Consider the following 21,015-nt stretch of genomic DNA (forward strand, 5'->3'; position numbering starts at 1 on the left):
TAAGGAAAAAACATAGTTGGGCAAATTGAAAGGACGCCCAGTCTCATCCTCCCTCCCAAACCGTCACCTGCCCGCAGCGCCCGCCAACCCGCCCGAGCCCCGGCTCCCGCTCCCGCTGCTGCCAGCTCCGCACCGGGTTTTCCGCGGTGCTGCCTCCCGCGACGGGGCACGGCCCCGCCCCGCCGCGGGATAGCCCCGCCCCCCGCGGGAATAACCCCGCCCCCGGGCATGGCCCCGCCCCGCCGGCCGCCCCGCGCCGCCGAGGGCAGGTAAGGGCTGCGGGGGCTGCGCCGGTGCCGGGTCTGTCCCGTGTGCGCGGGGGCGGGAGTGCGGGGACAGCGGCGGCAGGCGGTTGGACGGCGGCTGAGGTACCCTCCCGCCGGGGCCCGGGGAGCCGCAGGGCTGGTAGCCAGGCGAGCAGCCGGCGGAGCCAGCCGTGCCCCGCGCCGGACCTGCCGTCGGTGGGACCCGCACGGCCTCCCGGCGGGCACGCGTGGGCCCGCGGCGGCGTGGGGCGTTCGGTGTGACCCTGTCAAACAAGGGGCACGGTGGTGCCTCCCGGCGCGCTGGGTGTTACTGCGGCCCCGCTTCGTGTAAAGTTACTTGTGAGAGCCCGGAAGGCAAAGTGTCACCTCCCTGCGACTTGTCCTGCTCTTCTGGCTCTATTGCCATAGCCCCCCACCCCAGCCTGGTTTTATTTACTTCCTTATGCATCCTTCATTGTTGTAAATAGTTGGCATGGCAACAAGAGCAGCATTTATTAATTTCTGCTCCCTGCTCTCTGGTGTGATCGTTGCTGTTGTATAAGCTACGGTAACCTGTGACAACTGCTGTTGATTTATTATGTCTTTCTTGGATTTCTTTGGTAGTGAATATTTTTTAAAATAAAATAGTTTGCAATGGAGCTTATCCTCCCCAGCAACCTTACAGACCATTCTGTGTCCCCTGCGTTTCTGCCCCCAGGGCAGACCATGGGGTATGATCAGGATGGTGGAGATCTACTGTGAAACCTCTGTGAGGGTGTCAGCAGTCCAGGAGCAGTTGGTTAAGAGGGCTGAACCCATCTCCTTTCCCCTTCCTCCTCTCTCTCCCTCCTTGTTCCACCTTTGGCAGAAGATCTGAGAAGCTCCACGTGGGGACCCAAGTTTCTGCTTTCCCGCACAATTCTGCAACTGAAGCGTGAACTTGTTTTTTTCCTCATGAACTCATAAATCATGTCCCTTTAATGGGTCTCGCTCACTGGGAAAGGGGCAGTCCTTGCACAGTATGGCACAATGTGGACAAAGTGTTCATTGTACGGCAGGCTTGCTTTGATTGCATTTAGATCAATATTGTTACCTTACACTTCAGAGATGTAGGGGGGTAGAAAGAACAATAATAAATGTTTGCAACAAAGTTGAAAGGAGTACATGGCTGTCCTGGGGTGCCAGCAGGCAGTAAAGCCTTGGTCACCCTTGGTGACTCTTGAATCAAAATCAAGTAACTGTTTTGCAAGCTAAACCTAATGGTGGTACAGTTTGTCTTGGAGGGGAGAAGACAGGTGGGATCAGGACAACAGTTCAGCAAAGCTCACCCACGGAGGATGCTACATGCGGCTGGCAGCTGCTCTGGGTGTCCAGTGGAAGGAGCTTGCCCTGCTCCAGCGGGTTCAGCCCGGGTTGTTGCCTCCTCAGAGACCGGCAGCTTGCTGGGATGAACGTAGCACTGCAAAGCAGAGCGGTCGGTAGAGTGGGGTGTCAGTGGGCAGGAGTCCTCCCCTCTGCAGTATACTGTGCGTTTTACGTGACAGTATCATCATACAGTTATGCCTGGGCAGAATTATGGTTGTCACTGCTCATATAAAAGCTCCAAATCTTATTCAGCTTGAGCACCTAGAAATAAAACTACATTGGTCAACAGTACAGGTGATCTTGTTATTCTTATCCAAAGAGTCTGTCTTCCCCGCTTCCCCACAAGATTTGCTAAGTATTCATGGAGTTGCACAGATGGAAGAAGCACCTTGTCTGTGCAAGAAAACGGTACCAGATGATCATCTGAAACTGATTTTATTTTTAGTGATTTAATTAAATTGGTGCAATCTGTATTTGGATTTCTCACTTGAGTTTAAGTAAACTTTATCTTGAGCTAAACTAAAAGACAGTCCATGTCCACATGCAGATTTGTGCTAGTTTAAGCACATCTGTTTATAGCCATGCCTGTAGTTCATTAACCTACTGTAACTTTCTTCTTTAGAGAAAACCTAGTACGAGAACTGTGCCTTTGTGATGAAATTAGTGTGGCATCTGATATATTTAAGTAAGTTATTAATTTCCTTGTGAATTCAGACTGCCCATCTCTGGTAGTATTAGCCTCCTCATGTCTGTGGGTGTTGTACATCACCCTTCACTGGGAAGACTTACACAGAAGATCTTTCACCTGACTCTGAGCACTGCAGGGGACAGAGAGTGGAAGTGGGTGCTTTTTTTTTTCTTATTGTAGATAACAAGTGCTGCCAGAGATATCTCCTGTCCTTCTCAAGTCATCCAGCTCCTAGAGCACATACATGGCTCCAATAGGTGAATTAATGACTGAGTTTGTGTTTGCATTGGAAAGTTGCATTATTCATAGAATCATAGAATAGTTTGGGTTGGGAGGGACCTTTAAAGGTCACCTAGTCCAACCCCCCTGCAATAAGCAGGGACATCTTCAACTAGATCAGATATCTTCAACTAGATCATCTTCCTGGAAGAAAAGCGGTCAGTTTATTAAAAAATATTTCTATGTATGAATTTGTTTTCTCATGGAACAAGATTTGTGAAGGAAGGTGAAGTTGCAGCTTCAGTAATGGGATTACTCTCCCTGGAGTCAACTCTGTATCTCAGGGTGACAAAGTAAACCAGCTTTATTTAAAGCAGCGTGCATTACTGTAGTTGACCAGGCACAGCACAGACCAATCCAGGCCTCAGTGCATGCTTGGAAATGAGAAGAAGGTGGGGTTCCCAAATCAGGCACTGACTTGAGCTTCATTTTTCTCCCCTTTCATAATGTGGGAGCTGACCCCAGACCCTGGCTGTAGCCCCTCTGTGTTTTGGCATCACACACCAGAGATTGCAGATCAGGAGATTCTTTCTTAGAAGGTTGTTTCCAGAACTCCCAGATGCTGGAGGGAATTATACCTTCCAACTATACCTCATTTTAAGTGATGATGAGATGCACCCTGTTGTTTTGCAGTTACCTTTCGTTCCTATTTGAGTTACTTCAGAATCATCCAGGTGTGGCTGAGGCTTAAAAATGATCGCTGACCGGAAGGAAGGATCCCTCAGTATGCAAAGTGCCTGAAACAAACAGCACTGGTGTCCCATGGGTTTTAGCACCGGGCTCTGCCTCATGCCATTGAGCTGAGCAGGCAAAGGAGTACTAAGGAATTGGGCCCCATGTATTTTTGACTTCTGTTACTGTGTTACCAGGGGGTTTTTGTTTTTTTTCTTTTCATCAAAATGGCTTCTGATTCTGCGGGCCCCTAACCAGCTCCAGACGACTGGGCAAGCTCAGTATTCCTGGGGCATAACAGGCAGGGTCAGGAAAGCATTTTATAACATGTCACCACTGGAGGCAAACATGGAGAAATTATGTTTGGAAGGAAGCAAAGTTGAGGTCAGCAAATATTTTTCAGGATCAGAAATAAAAGCCAGAAGTTCTCACGGGTGGTTGCATTTCTCTCCTTCTTCCAGTCCTGCAGTTCCTTTGTTTGAACTCAGACAAAACTTATCTTCCATCTCCCTTTTTCATACTGAAAATATCCAGGTTCTGAGGGAGGAGTGAGTGACAAACGGGGACAGGGAGATGATTAGTCTAAATACGGAACCTTCACCTGCAAGGGTCTAGCTTTAAGCTGGTAATTTCTCACTTGTAACTACTGTATATTTATTTGTTGTTGCCTTTTCAAGTCTAATAGCTGAGAAGATGCTTTTAGAAGTAACCTTCATACCATCTAAAAACACTGCTATCGGGACAGCTGGGTTCTTTAAAGCTGATATAAAGTGACTTCTCCTTTGGCTGAGATGGAAGTCTGGACACCAGGATATTTCTCTGATGGAAATAGTGCAGCAGGAACACAGCATGAGGAGCTCTAAACTGGCTCACAGCTAAGCCTTGGGGGTGAAGGCTTGCAAATTCTTTTAAAATTCCATTTTCTTGAGGATGTAAGTGCAGATTTAGCACAAGCCTCAGCGCAAGCCTCTGCCCCACTCCCCAAAGCCAAGTGCATTCAGTGTTGGTGTGGGAGCGCTTCCCTCTACCAAACCTCCCGCCTGCGCTGGGGCTGGAGGGAGGCAGAGTGGGTCTGTCTGGGTGACAGACGTAGCCAGGTCTCTGAAATGCTGGGATGTCCTCTTCTGCAGCCAGGACATGGCCATCCTTGTTCAATGGGATATTAGAGGATTTCTCAGTGTCCCAGGCGGTTGTGCTTGTTTATTTGTGTTCTGGCAGTCTGCAGAATTACAATGAACTACATCCTGCAAGATCTGCAAATAGTCCCCACCTATGAAATAAACAGAAGTCTCAAATATTTAAACTAAAGTGTTGGATTATCAGTTTATCACCAGTGAAAGGCCTTATCGACCTTAAGGAGTCTGAGTCACACTGATTATGGTTGGGTTTTTTTTTTTTGGTGGTGCTGGCTCTAAGAAATAATGGTTAGGACTGCAAAATTCAGTCTTTTGTTTACCCTAGGATGGTTCACTTAATTAAAAATGGATAAAAGGAAGTAAATTGTATGTAATGCAAATTCCACCCATGCAGTTCCTTGCTAGAAGGAAATGGCTAGAGTTCAGTGTAGATAATTACTGGTGTGACAGTTAATTGCGTTGGGTAAAAATGCGTAAGGGAGAAAAATCCTTCTGCATCATTCTTTAAAAAAGGAAGCTGCAGCCTTAACAAAACCTTCTGTAATATTTTGGGGCTCATACCTTCTTCGTAAGCAGTGGTATTGCTGAGGCTGAGTGCAAATGAGCAGAGTTCACCCGCTTCTGATGTGGTCAGCAGAACATTTCCTCAATTATGCATTCCCCACATGCACTGAATAGGGGAGTTTACTTGGTTTTTTGGCTTAGCATTGTATTGTTGTTCTAAAATATCTTCTACTGCCTGCTCTCAAGGGGCTGGGCTAGAAACCTTCTTGCTCTGATAAATTCCTGCAATTCCTGTGTGCCTAAGAGCATCCCAAGGCCATTCTTGATCAATGGATGTCCTTCACTAAAGCTGCCCAGGGGGAGGAGGAGGAAAAATATTTTAATAAAACAGCTGAGATTCTGCATCGTGCTGAACGTTATTGGAAGGTGTAATGTGAGACAATGACTGAAACTGAGAGAAACCACCTGAGGCTGCACTCACAATGAACTGAGTGGTATTTCTTGTTCTGGGATGCACATCGGAGTGAAGAGCCATCGCTAGGGTCAGAGCTGCTGTCTCCCGGCCTGCCCCTCGGGGGCTGCCAGAGCTGCCCTCGGTGGTGGTTTTCGGTAGGCATCAGCTGCTCATCCTTGTGTCTGAGGTGGGAATGGCACATCGTGTCACGTACAGCCCTCGCTGAATAGAGAAAAATCTCTGTAAAGTCTGTGATTAGCTGAGCTTGAGTAGTTTTGGTATTTGGAGATGGGTGAGGCCAAACCAGCCTGGTATTGCCAGAATTTGGCCTTGACATTCCCTGTGTAATGGTAAGAGATGCATTTATACGTGGACTGCTCTGGGAGACCACAATTGCCTGCTCTGTGTGAAGTTGTTCTTTATCCTATCAGCTGTCTATCATTGGAAGGCCATCTCTATATGACTTAGTTGCTTAGGAGGTTTTTGGGTAGGGACAGTAGAGCTCTTTTATCTCCTTTCACCGGGACAAGTCAGACAAAATATAATTCAGACAGTACAGCCACAGCCTTTTCAGTGGAATAGCTTTTCAGAAAACAGTTATATGAAATATATTCTCTGTTCTTGTAGCTCACAGCTGCTCTAGGTCTGTGAAGGACTAGACAGTTCATAGCTACAAGTGGCACGTCGCAAATTATGAGAAAATGACGCTGTGGAGCTTTGCTTTGCAATGGCTAACTAAAAGGCGGGTATTTTATATATTTGTTTCATGACAGTGAGAGGGGAGATGTGAGCACAGAGAGACAGAAGGAGGGTTAGTGGTGTGATTGCGCCCAGAGGCGGAATATTCCTGGGTAGGGGTGTCGGCTGTTCAGCTGTGTGCCTTTTCAGCGGGACAGCCCTTGGCTGCCATAGGAACACCTGAGTTTCAGTGTGAAGGTTACACGCTGACTGCACTTGCTGTTACCCAACAATTCGATACTTAAAGAGCAATGTTTGTAGGCTTGTGCAATACTGTTCCTGTCTGTATTATTGCACCTTGGGGGCTTGTCCGTGTGTAAAAGGGAGCACCTGCGTCTGTCGAGCTGTCACAGGTGTGAGACTCACACATCTGGCTGCCTTCTGCCATGCCAGCCCCATCAGCTCGTGGCTTCCCAGCCCAGGGCTGCCATTTCTCTTGGTGGCTGCGGCTGGTGCAGGCTGCAACCGATGGCAAGCTCCTGCACTGGGTAGAAACTGGGATTGTACTGCTCCCTTTCACCGGACCCAGGGCAGGGACACACAGTCCAGCCCCCGTGGACAGGAGGTTTTGTGCTGGTTTTCAGCCCATCCTTCCCAAAGAGAAAGACCATCCTGTAGTTTGCTTTTTATTTCTTCTCTACTGGTAAAGGACACCAATCAAATGTCATAGTATTATGCCTATAAGCATTATAATGGCTGTCAGTGTTTTACCTGTAAAATAGTGATGGCAATACCTCTGTATTTCGTGGCACTGACAGCAGAAGAAATCAGATGGGAGGAAGCGTGGGGCTGGATCCTCCAGCATGAGAGAGGGAGAGGCACAAGGCTGATCACAGACTCTGTACAGGTTGGACAGTTTGGGCACTAAGTCTTTCTGGTACTGTTAACTACAGCATATATTGGGAACTGCAGTGACTGTGGGTGCCAGGACCACATCCATCATTCTTGATACAATGCTACTCTCGGTTTTGACCTGCCCTACAAGAGCTGTCTTGAATAATAAGGGTACTGGGAAGCATCCACACATTGTAAAGCAAAAGGAGGTTATTTCCTTACATTGTGACAGGATATGTGATAAAGAGGTATGGACAGAGGCAAGCAGCCTTTGCGGCTTGCTGCTATTTTCATCTGTCTATGAATAGCCTTGTGAGATCAGTATTATCTGTTCCGGGTTTTGTTATGTTTTGGGTAGGGATGTTTTCATATCTTTATTACATGGACCTATGTGCAGCTCCAGGTCTCAAAGGGCGAGGTGGGTCTGGATGGTCCTACGCTGACCTAGGTGATGAGATTGGTGTGTTAAATACTGTCATCATTAGTGGGTCCTGACTATCAAATTGGCATGTTAAAGTTCCTGAATTCATCCTCTTCCTCTGCATGCAAAGCAGCATTTAATCAATGAAATCTGTTTGACCTGTGGTGTATATTATTAACCTGTGCACATCCCAGCGCTGAGGAAGACGTGCAGCATTGGGAAGGAGAGGTACACACTGAGAAATCAGAACAAAGACTGGGGTGCCCTGCAGATGGTCTATAGATAATTCGTGTCTGTAGGCAGATGACAGCAAGAGCACTGAGCTGGTACTGTGCATCTGAGCAGTTTGTGCTCGGGTTAGTTATGAAAAGCATTAACAGAATTCTGTTTTGAGATGGAGCTGAGTTTAACCTCCCAGAAATAAAATGAAAATGCAGCACAAAGAAGGCGTCAGCCCCTTCAGCATCTGCCTTTCCAAAAGGGGCTATATGTCATGCTTGCTAGGCTAAGCAGGCATTTAATTTTCACCTGATAAAACTATTTGAAAGAGAGTTACTTAAAAAACCCAAACAACTCCCTGAACAACACCTTTCTCCACTGTAATAAAAAGAAGAAGCTTGAAGAGAGAGGATATATTAATTCAGGTGAGAGATCTGTAACATATCTTCTTTCATAAATATCTCTTACTGCTGCAGAAACCCTACATGGGATTAGTCAAACTATTTATTTTGGAAAGCGCTCCAGAACTACTCCTTCTTAAGCTTTTCCTTGCTTGCACAGCTGCATGCCCGTGACCTACGTGGCCAGCAGGCTCCGAGTGAGAGGAGGCAGGACCGTCGATGCAGATAATGCACTTGACTTTGATCACATGTGTGGGGACACGCTGCAAAGCGCCGAGGAACGAGGAACTGAGCATTGACCAGGCTGTGGGCTGTCCAAACGCGCTTTTGCTCGGTTGTGCCCCAGTGTGGGTATGCTCCGTGCTAGAGGGTGTTTTGTGCTGCTGAACAAAGGTTGGTGTTTATTTGCCCCTTTGCTTTAGTGGTTGGGTATTGGGTTGGTGCTAGGGAAATGCACGTCACACCGCTTGGTGCTTTCCTGAAGGGGAAAAGGGGCAGGTTTAAGACAGGCCACAAATTCCCATGTCTCGGCTGGTGTAAATGGGAGTCTCTCTGGACCCGTGCTCAGCACCTGGCCTTTCCCTGGCTGTCAGCTCCAGCCCATGTGGGACTGCTGTTCTCCCTGAATGTCACTGCTCTTTGCTGTTGCATGGTCCAAGCTGCTGGAAAAAGGAAGGTTTATTGGTTTTGTTATTATCCTCCTTAGCTTTTCTGCAGGTGATCAGAGATCTCTGCTCTCCCAGGGGTTGGCAGAGCCGTTGGCTGTCCCCACGTGAAGGCTGACAGTGCCTGTCTCCCTCCCGGCTGCAGAGCTGCAGCCCTGCACAGCTTCCACCGCCTCTCCTGGCACTGCAAAACCAGTCTGGCAGGTGAAGATAACAGTGGTTGCAGCTGTTGGGAAAAGCCTTTTTGCACCTAAACACTGCTCAGCCATTCTGTAGTAAGCTAGATGGGGGGCGGAGAAGGGCGTGAGGAATGATCAAAACTCCCTGAGTAACACCTGGGATGAGCAAACGACAAACTTCCTCCCTCTGGAAGAGAAACTGGCTGTGACACAGGTCTGCAAAACGAGCAGCGTGGAGTAGGTGAATGCAGAGTAATCCTCACTGGGTTTTCTAATAAAACACTTGGGGATATCAAATGAAGCAAGCAAGTGGCAGGTCAAAACAAAATAAGGGCAGACACTTTTGCATTTATAGCACAGTGAGGCTGTGGGACTGTGGGGGCTTTGAGGATATTGCAAATGCTTAAAATTAATGTGAATTCAGAAAGTAATTGGAAAAATAGTGAAATGCAGGGACATTGTTCCTTCCTCAGGGTGTCCCTGCCCTGTACCTTGCAGGAGGCTCGCCATACTCTCTCTAGCCCTTGTTGAAGATAAGCTAGTGTGTTACAGGGACCTTCAGTCTAGCCGTGTATGGCCTTTCCTGTTTTTTTAAGCTGGACACTGAAAATCAGTTGGGAGATGAGATGTGCACATCCCAGTGTGCTGTTCTAACGGAACAGGCCTCACTTCCCCACCCATGCTTGGTCTCTGGCTTTGACAAGCTGCTCCGTGGCGTAACACACCGTGATGGATCTTCTTCCGTGGCCGGAGCATTTGCTTCTTCTTGGGGAGGCGGCCACAAGAAATCGAAAGTTATCACAGTAAGAGCTGCAGCCAGTTATGCCACATGATAGGTCATGCTTCTGCTTGTCTCCACAGCCACTCCACACCCAGCATTTGCCAACATGGCTGGGCGTGTGAGTCGATCTCTGTCATGTTCTCTTCCCCAGAAGAGCTGTTAGAGGGAAGAAAGTCCTTTGGACATCCAGTGTGCTCCTCTGCTCAGTTTTATGGTCTTTCCTGTAGCCATGATAATCCATTTTGCCCGTCTGCTTTGTCCTGACACGTGCAGGACCCAGCAGGGCTGCTCCCCCTGCACTGGGGCATCGTGGTGGTGCAGCACCTGAGAGCAGCTTGAGTTTGCTCTGCACGGTGGACATCAGGCTTTAAGCAGATGCTGCTAATCCAGACACAAACAATTTGTTCTTTCATGACTCTCTTGTTGCCAGAGAGCAATCCTGATCTAGGAGGGGTCTCCCACTGGCAGGAGGGAAGGAGAGTGCAACTGTCTTTTTGCTTGTCACACTTTGTCCAAAACCAATTTACATCAGTTGGCTAATAAAACACTTAAGAGGTCCCAGTCTAGGGTAAAATCTGCCCCAGCGCTGCCCAGTGGGTCCCATCATTGCCCAACAAATCTCCAAGGCGTTTGTGTTTCCCTTCCCTGCCGTTGGCAGAGATGGCGAGGCAAGGGCTGGGGAGGACACACAGAAAGTGGCCCCATCTGCGTGAGACGCACGGCTTTGTTACGGATCTCTCGATTTAGGTGTTTGTACTGCATCATCCCTGTGGTCTCCGAACTGTTTATTACCAAGGCTCTGAGAGGGGAGAGGATTATGAGCAATCTAACAAAATAAATCAAAGCTGTGTGGTGCTGCCTGAGGAGTGTAAAAGCGTCAGCTCTAGGATTAAGCAACCTGGGGGAGCGAGCGATGGTCAGGCACAGTACAGTGTGCCTGCCTGATAACACACTGTACATGTCAGTTGATTTTTATCCTTCATTTATTGCGCTTGCAGACCCAAGTAAACAAATAACACGCTCTCCCTTGTCACTGTGTACCCGAGCGGTTAATAGTGGCGTTCTCCTGTTTCAAGCCTCTGCAGCAGCCAAGGCAAGGCAGCATGGTGCACCCATTGGAGGCTGTGATGGCTCAAGTCGTGGCAGGGAGAGCCCTGTGGCCATGGGATCATTTCCTAGCCTTGGTTACTCCTGCAGGCCTGGGTGGACAGCTTTGCAGCTCCTGAGAATGCCAGCAAAACTTCCAGGTGGAGTGGTCTGCTGGACCAGCTCACTTTCCCACACTGAATGCATTAAGTGGTTTGATTTTTAACTATTTAAAACAAAAGGAGGAGTTGGCTGTTTGGTTTGCATTAACCTTTTCTTTCTAATGTAACTATTCCAGTAAGATAGAACATTCTCAGGGGAAAAAAAGGCTATTTACAAGAAGTAGCCTTTATTCTTTTTCTAATTGACTACCATACTGATGAATAAATATGAGTCTTTGCTGAAAATGTTTTCTGAAGTACTTTCAGCCCACATGTCATGGGTTTGTTAAAAATAAATAAAAGATCTAGAGAAGCAAATACTGTGAAAACTGTGTCCCTAGATACTTTTTTTTAAATAAAATCTGTCCCAGAAATTTCTATAAATGTCTTTGTAGAAGTAGGATTGTGCCTGAGAGCCAGAGAGGGTAGATGATTGGAACCAAGCATGGTAGCGCTGTGCCAAGCTGGATGAAACATAGGTTTAAACAGTAGAGATTCATTAGGGCTTTTTATTACTGTTTCTGTTTTAACTATTTAAGTGGTATTGATAGTTTCTCAGATGATAAAGGCAATAATTGTAGTGTGACAAGCACAGCCATACTTGCCTCAAAGAAATATGAAATGTTGTTTCCTTCCCTCCAAAAATTATTTTCAAATAATTACAGAGTTTTCTGACAACGGTTATTCCTTTTACGAGCCTTTCTGTGTGGTATTTCTCTGTAAGCATTAAGGTCAGATGCCTATTCTTCTAACATGTTGTTCCGCCATTATGAAAAAGGCAAACATTTGGAAATGTATCATCCATAAAATAATGTAAAATTGGGAAATGATGTCAAATGAGCAAAGTTCAGCTGAAATACTTGTGCTTGGCTTTGGATATGCCAGTTGAAGGAAGAGGTGCACCATGTGGAGACAGCCCAAAGAAGAGTGACAAAAATGATGGGGACCCCAGCTTTGAGGAACCTGGAGTTGCTGGGGCTGGTTAACATGGAGGCTGAAGTGTAAAACCCTGTCAGGATGGCTGCAAAGGGAGCATCCCCATGGCAGGCAGGATGATCCGTCAGGGAGATCTGGGGTAGGCAATAGGAAGACGCTGCTTGCTGCCAGTTAGCTAAGCACTGAAATAGGTGGCCCAGGAGGGCTGTGGCTGCCATCCTCAAGGGGATTAGATGGACAGAAAGATGGGGTGATACAGGCCTTGAGGTTAGGGAATGGGCCTGGTGACCTTCTGATCATGTTTGACATGAAAGCTGGGATTTATTAGGTTTTTTTAATGACCTGACTCCCAAGGCTGTGGCTTTGGGAGAAACAGCCAAGTATGATGAAACCCATGGTCACCTGATGGGCTTGGAAACAGTGGAAAAATCCCATCTGGTGAGCTAGGAACTGCCTACATGGACACAAGTAGAAGTGCTCCCTTGGAGGTGTGCCTTATTGCCCTCAGGCTGGCCAGGAGAGAGGAAAAGGAATAAGGTAGCAAAGCAACACATGATTTACCCTTCCTCCACGCCCTGCAGCCTCTGGCCATTTTCAGTGTCTGTTGAAATACTAAGTGATCTGCACCCTTACTGTTTGAACAGCAAATATCAGTGCAGCATGACGCGAAGTGTACACATATCAGAAAAGGAGCAGCCTCTGGTATTATAAGATACATAGCATGCAGCAGTAACACTTGCAGGTTGCTGTTTTGTCATTTTCTGATTGCTTTACAAAGGTTGGCTCCTTATCCTCTGTCTCATTTAGGGTGGAAAGAAGTGAAGAAAAGAAGAATGGAGGTAAAAAGCAAGCAAGCAGTTTGGTAAATTAGATGCATATTTTGCTTGTAGCACACTGAGTCAACTGTTTACCTGTAAGTAGAAAAGCGGCTAAAATAAAATATTGTCTTGGTTAGGTTAATACCATGTGAGGAGCTGTGGGACGGGAAGGAAAGTAGGGCAGCTTGTTTTGGAACTTGTGCTGAAGAACAAATAAAAACCCCCAATGTACACATTCGGTTACCATATGTCGGTGCTTATCATAAAAGGCATCTTGGTGTTATTTCTTTGCAGGGATGCTTGAACTCCACGGAGGCAGACTTCCCTGATGAAGAAAGAGCATGCCAGAGGTGCTGGGGTTGCCGTTGGTGAGACGAGCTTGCGTGGCTGCTGAGGCAGCTCAGGCGGGCGGCGAGCTCACTCCTTCCCGTGCTTGCCTGTTTGATTGACGTTGGCTTCCAAATCACTGTGACTGTGCCTGAAGAAAAACGAAGGAGCACAATTTTGCTGAGAGAATTTTCCTGGCAGGGGAAGGCATGCAGTGCAGAAAAACGTGCCAGCAAAGAGCCTGGAAGTGCAAGTCCAGGTGCTAACGCAACTTCCACCCAAGCCATGCTGTTGTGAAGTCCTTTTTCTCTATCCCCATCTCGCTCAGCACACCAGGGCAGGCTGCACGGCGGCTGCCCATGGCATTGCGGCACTCTGAGCTGGATTAGTTCTTGGTGTGTCATTGCTTCAGCTGTCTGAAGAACCGAAGAAGAGTGCAGGGAAGATGTTGGACTTGAGCTTCCTGACCGAGGAGGAGTATGAGAAGCTGATGAAGGTTCTGCAGAGAGATGCGGAGCTGAAGAAGAAGGATGGGGATCGCATCAGGTGAGAGAGCATGCAATAACAGCAGGATGTGAGCTTCCCTGGGGGGATTTTTTTACTGCTTTAGTGAGGAGTGTGTGTGTATGTGTGTGTGCAACAAGGAGAGGTGCAGGCTGCAGCAGTGCTGTCCCTTCTTGCTTGGATCCTGACAGATCTTTTCATTGCACCTTCTGCTTTCTCAGCCATCCTGCTGTCTCTGCTGTCCTCTCTCTCCAGGATTGCAGGGCTGGACTCTCCTTTCAGTTAATCAGCAGCCCTCAGAGTTGCCAAGGGGAATCATCCCTTTCCTGCTCTGGGGAGGAAGATGCTGATTTCTTGGTGTCAGACGTCCAAGCAGGGGAGTAGCTGCTACCTTGTTTTCCTCAATTGCTATCACAGAAATCCCACAGAGTGTTTTAAAATGAGACTTTACATCCCCGTCTCTGCTTTGTGTCTCTCCGGTGCTCTTTGAGGTGGGTGTGTATGCAATATCCGTTGTGCAGGCAGAGAGGGGCAGCGAGAGGCTACGTGATCTGCCAAAGGTTTGCGGGAAGCCCGTGTAGAGCCAGGAATCATTCTCAGTTCAGCTCACTTGCCACTGGCCATCCTGGAGCTCAGGTCTGGTTGATGGGAATTGCTTGTTGCTGCTGTCACTTTTTAAATGCCAGCCATTAGACCATCTGGGTTGACAGTATGCACCAGGCTCAGGAAGCTGGCACCAAACTCTCCATGGCAAGAAATGAGTAGTGCAGTGAGTGTGTGTGGCCCTGTGCCAGTTTACCCCTGTTAAGGATATGAGTCTTCGACTTGCTGTTGAGCTAAAAAAGAGTAAGCCCCATGCAGGAGGGGTGCTCAGTGCTCGAAGGGGGAGTGGGTGGCTTGGCAGCGGGCTTGGGGCAACCTTCGTGCCCTGACCTCTGCTCAGGGGTGTGAGAGCTGGGGGGGTAGAATTGGTGGTGGTGTGCAAGCGGCTGGGGCTTGAGGTGTATGTGTCTGCATGCTCTTACATCTCATCTGAATTGAAATGAAGTTTCAAAAAGGTTTTCTCTTTTTTTTTTTTTTTCTTTTTCTGGAATGCAGTAAAATATCTGCTGTGCAGTGGAGGTTTGGGGAAGAGAGTGTTTGGGTTATTCTGTTTTATTTCACTTCTCTGTGGAAGCTGTTGCACAGAAGGCTTTTATTTGGGAGTGAAGTGAGTTAGATCCTGACCGTGGTGGTGCCAAGTGCCCCTTGCTGCCAGTAGGACTGTGTGCAGTAAGACCTTTGGTGCGAGCATGGACACGTTTGGCTCCAACACAACCCGCCTGCTGGGTGAAATGAAGTCAGTGGCATTACGCTGATCTGGTGTCAGCAAGATTAAAATATGTCCTACATCTCCTCTGGCCCAGTACTTCCAGACCCCCATGGGGGCAGATGCAGCCCTTGATCTGGATGGGAGCTGTGCAGCTCCCTGGCTGTCACTCCTGCTGGGTCCCCCAGTGCTGCCTGCAGAGCCTTGAGCCTGGTTATCCCATACCTGCTCCCTTATGGCCTTTCGGCAGCCAAATGTGACCCTTCAAGGCTCCACGGTTATCTGGGGTTTTGCCCCTTCTTGCTGCTGAGAATTGGGCGGAGGTGGGAGTTTCCTCTGGCCTCTCGGGTCTCGCAGGGACCCTGAGTTGTGGTGAGCTGTGGGAGGCAGTGCCAGCTGAAAGGCAGCGAATTCAGCAAGCCGTGGTGTAAAAAGCAAAATAACTGGAGAAGGGTTAAAAGTACAGGCTAGCAAACAAAGCACTGATGGGTTTAGGTGCCAAAAACCAGCCCTGGGTGTGCCCAAGCAAGTTACGGTAGGAGAAGCTGGGCTCAGGAAGGAGAGCTAACTGTTTGAGTGCCAAAATTGGCATGGCAGGAGGAGCAGGGAGAGGAGCAGTGTCTGGGGAGAATGCTGCAAGGACAGGTTGCTCCCCTAAATAATGTTATTTATTTCCGTGGTTTGCATCAGATTTGATCCAAAAGGCTTTGCCGCTTATAAAGAGATTAATAGACAAAGAAAACGGAGAAGTGCAAGATCTACAAACAGCCCCACCCCTTCCCAAACCCTCGGGGCTGCAAAGCAAATGGGCAAATCTCCTTGCCAGGTGACTCTGCTTTGGATTTGTAAAATTTGGAAGAAGTGAAAGCCTGTATTTACAAGATGCTGTTCCCATTTCAGATCAAGAATAAATCAGCTTTTTTTTTAATGCTGGTTTGGCACTTGTGATTGCAGAGAATAGTCTCTGGATCCTTTGTAGTATCAGACAGGTGAACTGTACGGACAATTGTTACAAAGGTAGCTCAGGAAAAGTCAAAACCCTGGAGATCTTTTTGGTGTGTAATGTTCTCATTGACTTTCAGGCGGATACAAGGCTCCATCAAGGATGAAAAGAAGAAGAAGTTTGTGACAGGAGAATGGTTTTCAGAAGTGAAGGCAAAACGGTTTCAGGAAGACTTAGAGGGGCCAGATCTACTTCGAGCATCCATTAGAAGGAAAAAGGGCAAACTAGAAAGTAAGTATGTTAGTGTACATCTTAAGAAAACAAATTGATGGACCAGAGAAAGTGGTCAAGTATGGAGGTCTCCCTGTACTGGGAGCCTGTTGGGGACAAGCGTTTGTATTGGGATAAGGGGATTCTCTGCTAGGCCCTTAGTACTAGAAAAAAATACCTGATTATCAAAATCAAAGAAAAAATTACAGTGTGGCAGAGGACCAAGGCAAAAGCTGTTTACCAGCTATGTGCAATAAATGCCTTTTCCCCACTTCAGCTTCTTTCTTTCAAAATGTCTGTCAGAAGTCACTGGTATCGTTTCTTGTCATAGAAGCAAAAAGGGAAGGGGATGATGTAGGGCAACTGCTGGCATCAAACTGATATGTGTGGGTCAAACACCCCTCAGAATTCCTAGAGTGGTCTGACAAAAACAGCCAGCCAGCTGCTCTCACAGGCCTCTAGCGTGGTGGGCAAAGTGAGGGCATGCCTCTCTTCTCCTGGCAAATATTTGCCCACTTGAGAGGATCAATGCCTAGCTTTTTACGTGGGAATAATTCCAAGGCACAATGTGGTTTTTGAAGTAAAAAGGGCTTTGGGGCCAAGTCTGAATAGTACCCCGGCTGCCATGCCATAGCAACGGTATGTCTGGGACCACGTGCTAATTCGAAGCAGATGTATTGGGTGTTGTTTGACATGCAGATGAACTCTCATGATGGTATGTAAAACAGATCAAATCAGATTTATTGTCTCAGGGCAGAGAGGAGAAGAGATCAGCTCCGTGTGAAATGAGCAGGACTGTGCGTGGAGTCCGCACGTAGCCAGCCTGGAGCTGGCGCTTGGTGCTGAACATTTGTGGAAAGCAGAACTGGGGGTGATTCACATCCGGTCCTCAACATGAAGACGGGCCAACCGACTCCGCAGCAGGACTGTGGGACTGCAGCCCAGTCTCACAGAACCTCCTTGGTTATTTGTCAGGGTGGGTAATCACAGATACTCAGACATGGCTGGTGAGCTACTGGCTGCTGCTGCTGCTCTGGGGAAGCCATGGCCTGATAGACGGCTCCAAGAAAAGTCTACCCCGGTCCCTAATATAAGGACCCTGTAACTAGGCTCTGTTCTTTTGCAAATAAAGGCTACTTATAGATCTTCCTTCTGTCCAAAACTGAAATGTCATCTCCACCAGTTCAGTTCAGTCCAGTCCTCTTTCCTGGGCCCAGCTCCCCACTCCTGCTGGGGGGTAGCAGCAATATAGATCACTCCTTTCTTTGGTGGGCCTCACAGGCCCAGGATATCTCTGTAACATTAGTTGCCTGGGTTTAGTGTACTGCTCTGAGCTCCATATTCTTAGACACATTCTCAAAGCTTGAACGTTGGCTAGGGACTTCACTAACCGAGAGCCTCATTTTCTTTTTGCTTTTTACTTATCCCTGACAGCTCTGATAACTTAGCATAGATTCACTGAAGCCTCTGATGCAGAACTGGCCCATCATATTTCATATGAAGTTGCTTTTATCCTTGGTATTAAGGATTCATCATGTCATTAAATTTACTATTTTATCATCCCTCCAGAATGCTAAAACATATAAAACCTTTTCCAGCTTGACAGAGTTGCTTGGCGATTTCTGCAGAGCATGCTCGCTGCTTTTGAGGATGCGCGTTTGTGCTTGCACCCTCTTTGCATGAAGAGACAGACGCTCCAGCAGTCCCTCTGCTGTGGCGCAGGTCAGACAAATGCTCTGTCATCTGCAGCCCAGCTGGTAGCCAGCAATGAATTGTAGTTGTCTGCCTGTTGCCTTGCCAGAGGCATCAGCACCCTTAGCTTGCAGCCCATTTTAGGAAAGCAAAAGTTGAAGTACTGTAGGTTTGAGACTTAACTTTTACTGCTGATGTGCACATATGAGTTGTGGTCTCAGGTTATCATCTCAAATAATCTCCTCGTTAATATAGCGGTAATAGGCAGGTTATGTCTCTGCATGCGCATTACTTGACTAACACTGTTGTAAGAAGGGAGAAGCTCCACTCCTGCAGTGGGTACTGTATAGGTTGCCTCCCTTCACACGGGAGGGCAAGCGCTTCTCTCACTGACTTGTCAGCAAGAGTATTGCATGGGAGAGAGCAGCCCTTTACAAACGACTCGGCCATGCAGCTCACCTTCAATCTGCAGCAGGTAAGGGCCTTTGCTTGCCTTCTTGACACCTTTTTTTTCTTCTTCTGGAAAGATTCTAGTCATTCACCTTCTGTCACCTTTCAAGGTGATGAAGGGGTGCGTGTTCATTTAGACAAATCAATGTAACGTGTTCATGACTCCAGGGTTGTTAATCCTAATTTAAGTCTTTGATGACTGTGTTAGGGAGTGAAATGAGAAAATTCCTGCATGGAAAAGCCCACTGAGATAATTGCTGGCACTCCTCCCTTTACATGGTAAACAGGCTGAGGAGGGGTGGGTATTCGTGCCTGCACAAGAAAATGCCCAGTGACCTTTTCTGGAGGAGGGTTTTAACCTTCAGAAGGGAGGGCTGTGTGGATCCCTAAGGGTCTTCACATTTGGTATTGATTATAATAGAAAACACTAGTAATCACCAGTAATATCAATCCATAAAATAGATGGATACCCTATATTTATATTACTGCCTGCACAGCAGCACAGATGGATGAATTTGGTGATAGCTTCTCCTTGAACTTATGTGCAATGGAAGACAGCTAAAAATTGTCTAGGAGACAGACCATTTTATCCACCCACCGAGGCAAGTCAGCCCTGATGACACGGTTAGCTGTGCTTTCCCCAAGTGTTGCGCGTCTTTGTTTTAGAGTGATAGGAAATGAGTGAAGCAGCTAAAGTGTTAGAGCAGGAGTGGCTGGATACATATGTATATAAATATATGTATGGACAAGTTAAACTGGTCAGGCCACTACTAATTTCTGTTGGAATTTGCTTCTTACTCTGTCTCATCCTAAAGTTAGCAAGGGCATTTTGCTTGTCTCGATAGACTATAATGTGCCAATAACCTATTTGTTTGTGGCTATAGAAGCCAGGTATAGCTGTGTCAGTGGCTGAGGCATTGTGAAGGGCAGTGATTCAGATGGGAGGAAGCGAACACCTCCCACTGCCTCTGACAGCGGGAGCGGGGAGATCTGTCTGAGGGGGAAGTGTCAGTGAAAAGCAAATATGACGCAATGCCTTTGGAAGTGGAAGTGAGGTGAGAAATGAATGCAGTCGGTGGTTGTCAAGGTCTTTTCAGCCATGACAGGCAGAGGGAAAATGTGGGAGCTCTGTGTTTGGTTCTTATACTTCCAGAGCAGCTGCCTGCTGGCATCTCCCTCCCTTGGGTCTGGGTTAGAAGAGGAGGATGTGGCTCACTGTATAAATAAACACTCCCCAGCACGCTAGCCAGCCTTCCCACGTCTGCATGTGATGTTGCTAGCGCGTGCCACCAGCCATGCCACAGCTTGTCTCTCCCAAAAGGATGTTCAATGTTTACATGGACAAAACACAGTCCCTCTCCCAGAAACATGCTCTCTAAAACCTGCTCATTCTTACACAGCCAGACTCCTGTCTTCCAACAGGAGCAACTCCCCAGCGTCCCACTGCCGCAGAAACTATGGGGCCACCCAGCTGCCACCTCATGTGTGTGCCAGAGACGTGGTCCTAACACAGACAGCCCTCAGCAATGCCTGCTGTGGTCCCCTGCACCGCAGGGCCAGGCGCTGGGCCGGGAGGAAGAGTTGGGACTGCAGCATTTTTCTTTGTGGGATGCACAGGCAAGGGGGAATGAAGCTCCATCTCAGGATATCCCTGTTATCTGCAGACTGACATTGATATCACAGCCTGTCCATAGGACTGATCTGCTTATGGGTTTAGTGCGGTTTTCTAACCAGGTAACAAGCCAGACTATGTTATTTAATGTCACATCTGAATCCTTTGAGCCTCTGATTCTATTGTACTGTATAATGAAATATATCCTAAAGAGATTTGGCAGTTTTTGTAACAGATAGATTTACTCTCTAAAATAGACCTAGCTGCATGTGAATAAATATGTGCAGATCTTGTTTACCAGACTAGTTTTTCATTGCTGTTTGAGAGTTTAATCCTTTTGGTTTTCCAGTAGCAAGAAAGCCTGTTTGCCAGCAAAATGTCTAATGTGACTTCATACTCTGGCAGGCAGCTCTAAAGGTTACCGTCTTCTATTGTTTTTTCTTTTGGGTCTTTGGGAGCTTAGAAGACATAGCTGAGCCTTGTGCCAGTAAAAATAACAGGGATCTCCTCATTAACTGTATTGGCCTCCTCCTTTGTTTGCCAAGATCGGATGACTTTGAGTCAAAACAGGAAATGGCTGAATTTAAATCCTGGTATGGATTAACTTCATTGACAGCCGCGGCAGTGTCCTGCGAAGGTTTCCAGTGATGGGACAGCTCCTGGCGTGAGTCAGGCGTTAGGCAGCTCGCTTTGGCCTCCCGGATCCATGGGGTCTGGAGGTGCCTTTGCCACGCAGGGAGCACGAGCGGTGCTACGCAGGGAGCAAGAGCGGTGCTGCCCAGGGCCGTCTCCTGTTAAATCCCCAGGTTTTGTGCTGGTGGGACTCATTGAGCAAGCCTTCTCTTTCCCCAAACAGAGCACACTGACCATTATAAGTTTAAATAAACGTTATTTCTCAATTGTCTCTGTTACATTATAGCTGAGGACACCGAGCAAATCCGGATGGGTCTGGAAAGCAAAGCTGCCCCGAGTCCTACCTTCCCTGAGCACGCTGCTGGCGCAGGCGAGGCGAGGTAACCACCGCTGCTCCTGCAATGCTCTGGCTGCTGCTCTTACTTCTAATGAAAACTGAATGCTACTCATTAAGTCCAGGTCTTTGACTGTATAAGTAATAGGTTATATAGGATATTTTTAAAATCCTTTTTCCAGGAATTGTCAGAATATCAATCCTCCCCTAATAACTAAGTGCTAATGTGCTTATCCCAGGAAGGTCTTTTCCTGCGTGATTTGATAAGGGGTTAGTAAAATGGAAGCTGTCTCTAATGTCAGGATATTCTGGTTAGTTTTTCAAAGTAATTATGGCTTTATTTGTTTAATTTTTGCCAT

At 47.5% G+C, this 21,015-nt stretch overlaps 1 protein-coding gene across 2 annotated transcripts in view; it reads left to right on the top strand.

Annotated features, from left to right (window-relative positions):
• Positions 1 to 225: 225 nt before the first annotated feature.
• The window catches only part of LOC141748230 (synaptotagmin-like protein 2), a 36,680-nt gene continuing 15,890 nt past the window's right edge, over positions 226 to 21,015 (top strand). The window contains exons 1-4 of one of the 2 annotated variants that reach the window (XM_074599932.1): positions 226 to 269; positions 12,877 to 13,455; positions 15,805 to 15,956; positions 20,609 to 20,702. In XM_074599932.1, coding sequence (XP_074456033.1) covers positions 13,355 to 13,455; positions 15,805 to 15,956; positions 20,609 to 20,702 — 347 coding nt within the window. In that variant the 5' untranslated portion in view covers positions 226 to 269; positions 12,877 to 13,354. Of the gene's footprint in view, positions 270 to 8,333; positions 8,350 to 12,876; positions 13,456 to 15,804; positions 15,957 to 20,608; positions 20,703 to 21,015 lie in introns of those variants that run through there. The other variant, XM_074599933.1, reaches the window with a different exon arrangement.

This window comes from Larus michahellis, chromosome 9 (genome assembly GCF_964199755.1).
Source record: "Larus michahellis chromosome 9, bLarMic1.1, whole genome shotgun sequence".
NCBI classification, from domain to species: Eukaryota; Metazoa; Chordata; class Aves; order Charadriiformes; family Laridae; genus Larus; species Larus michahellis.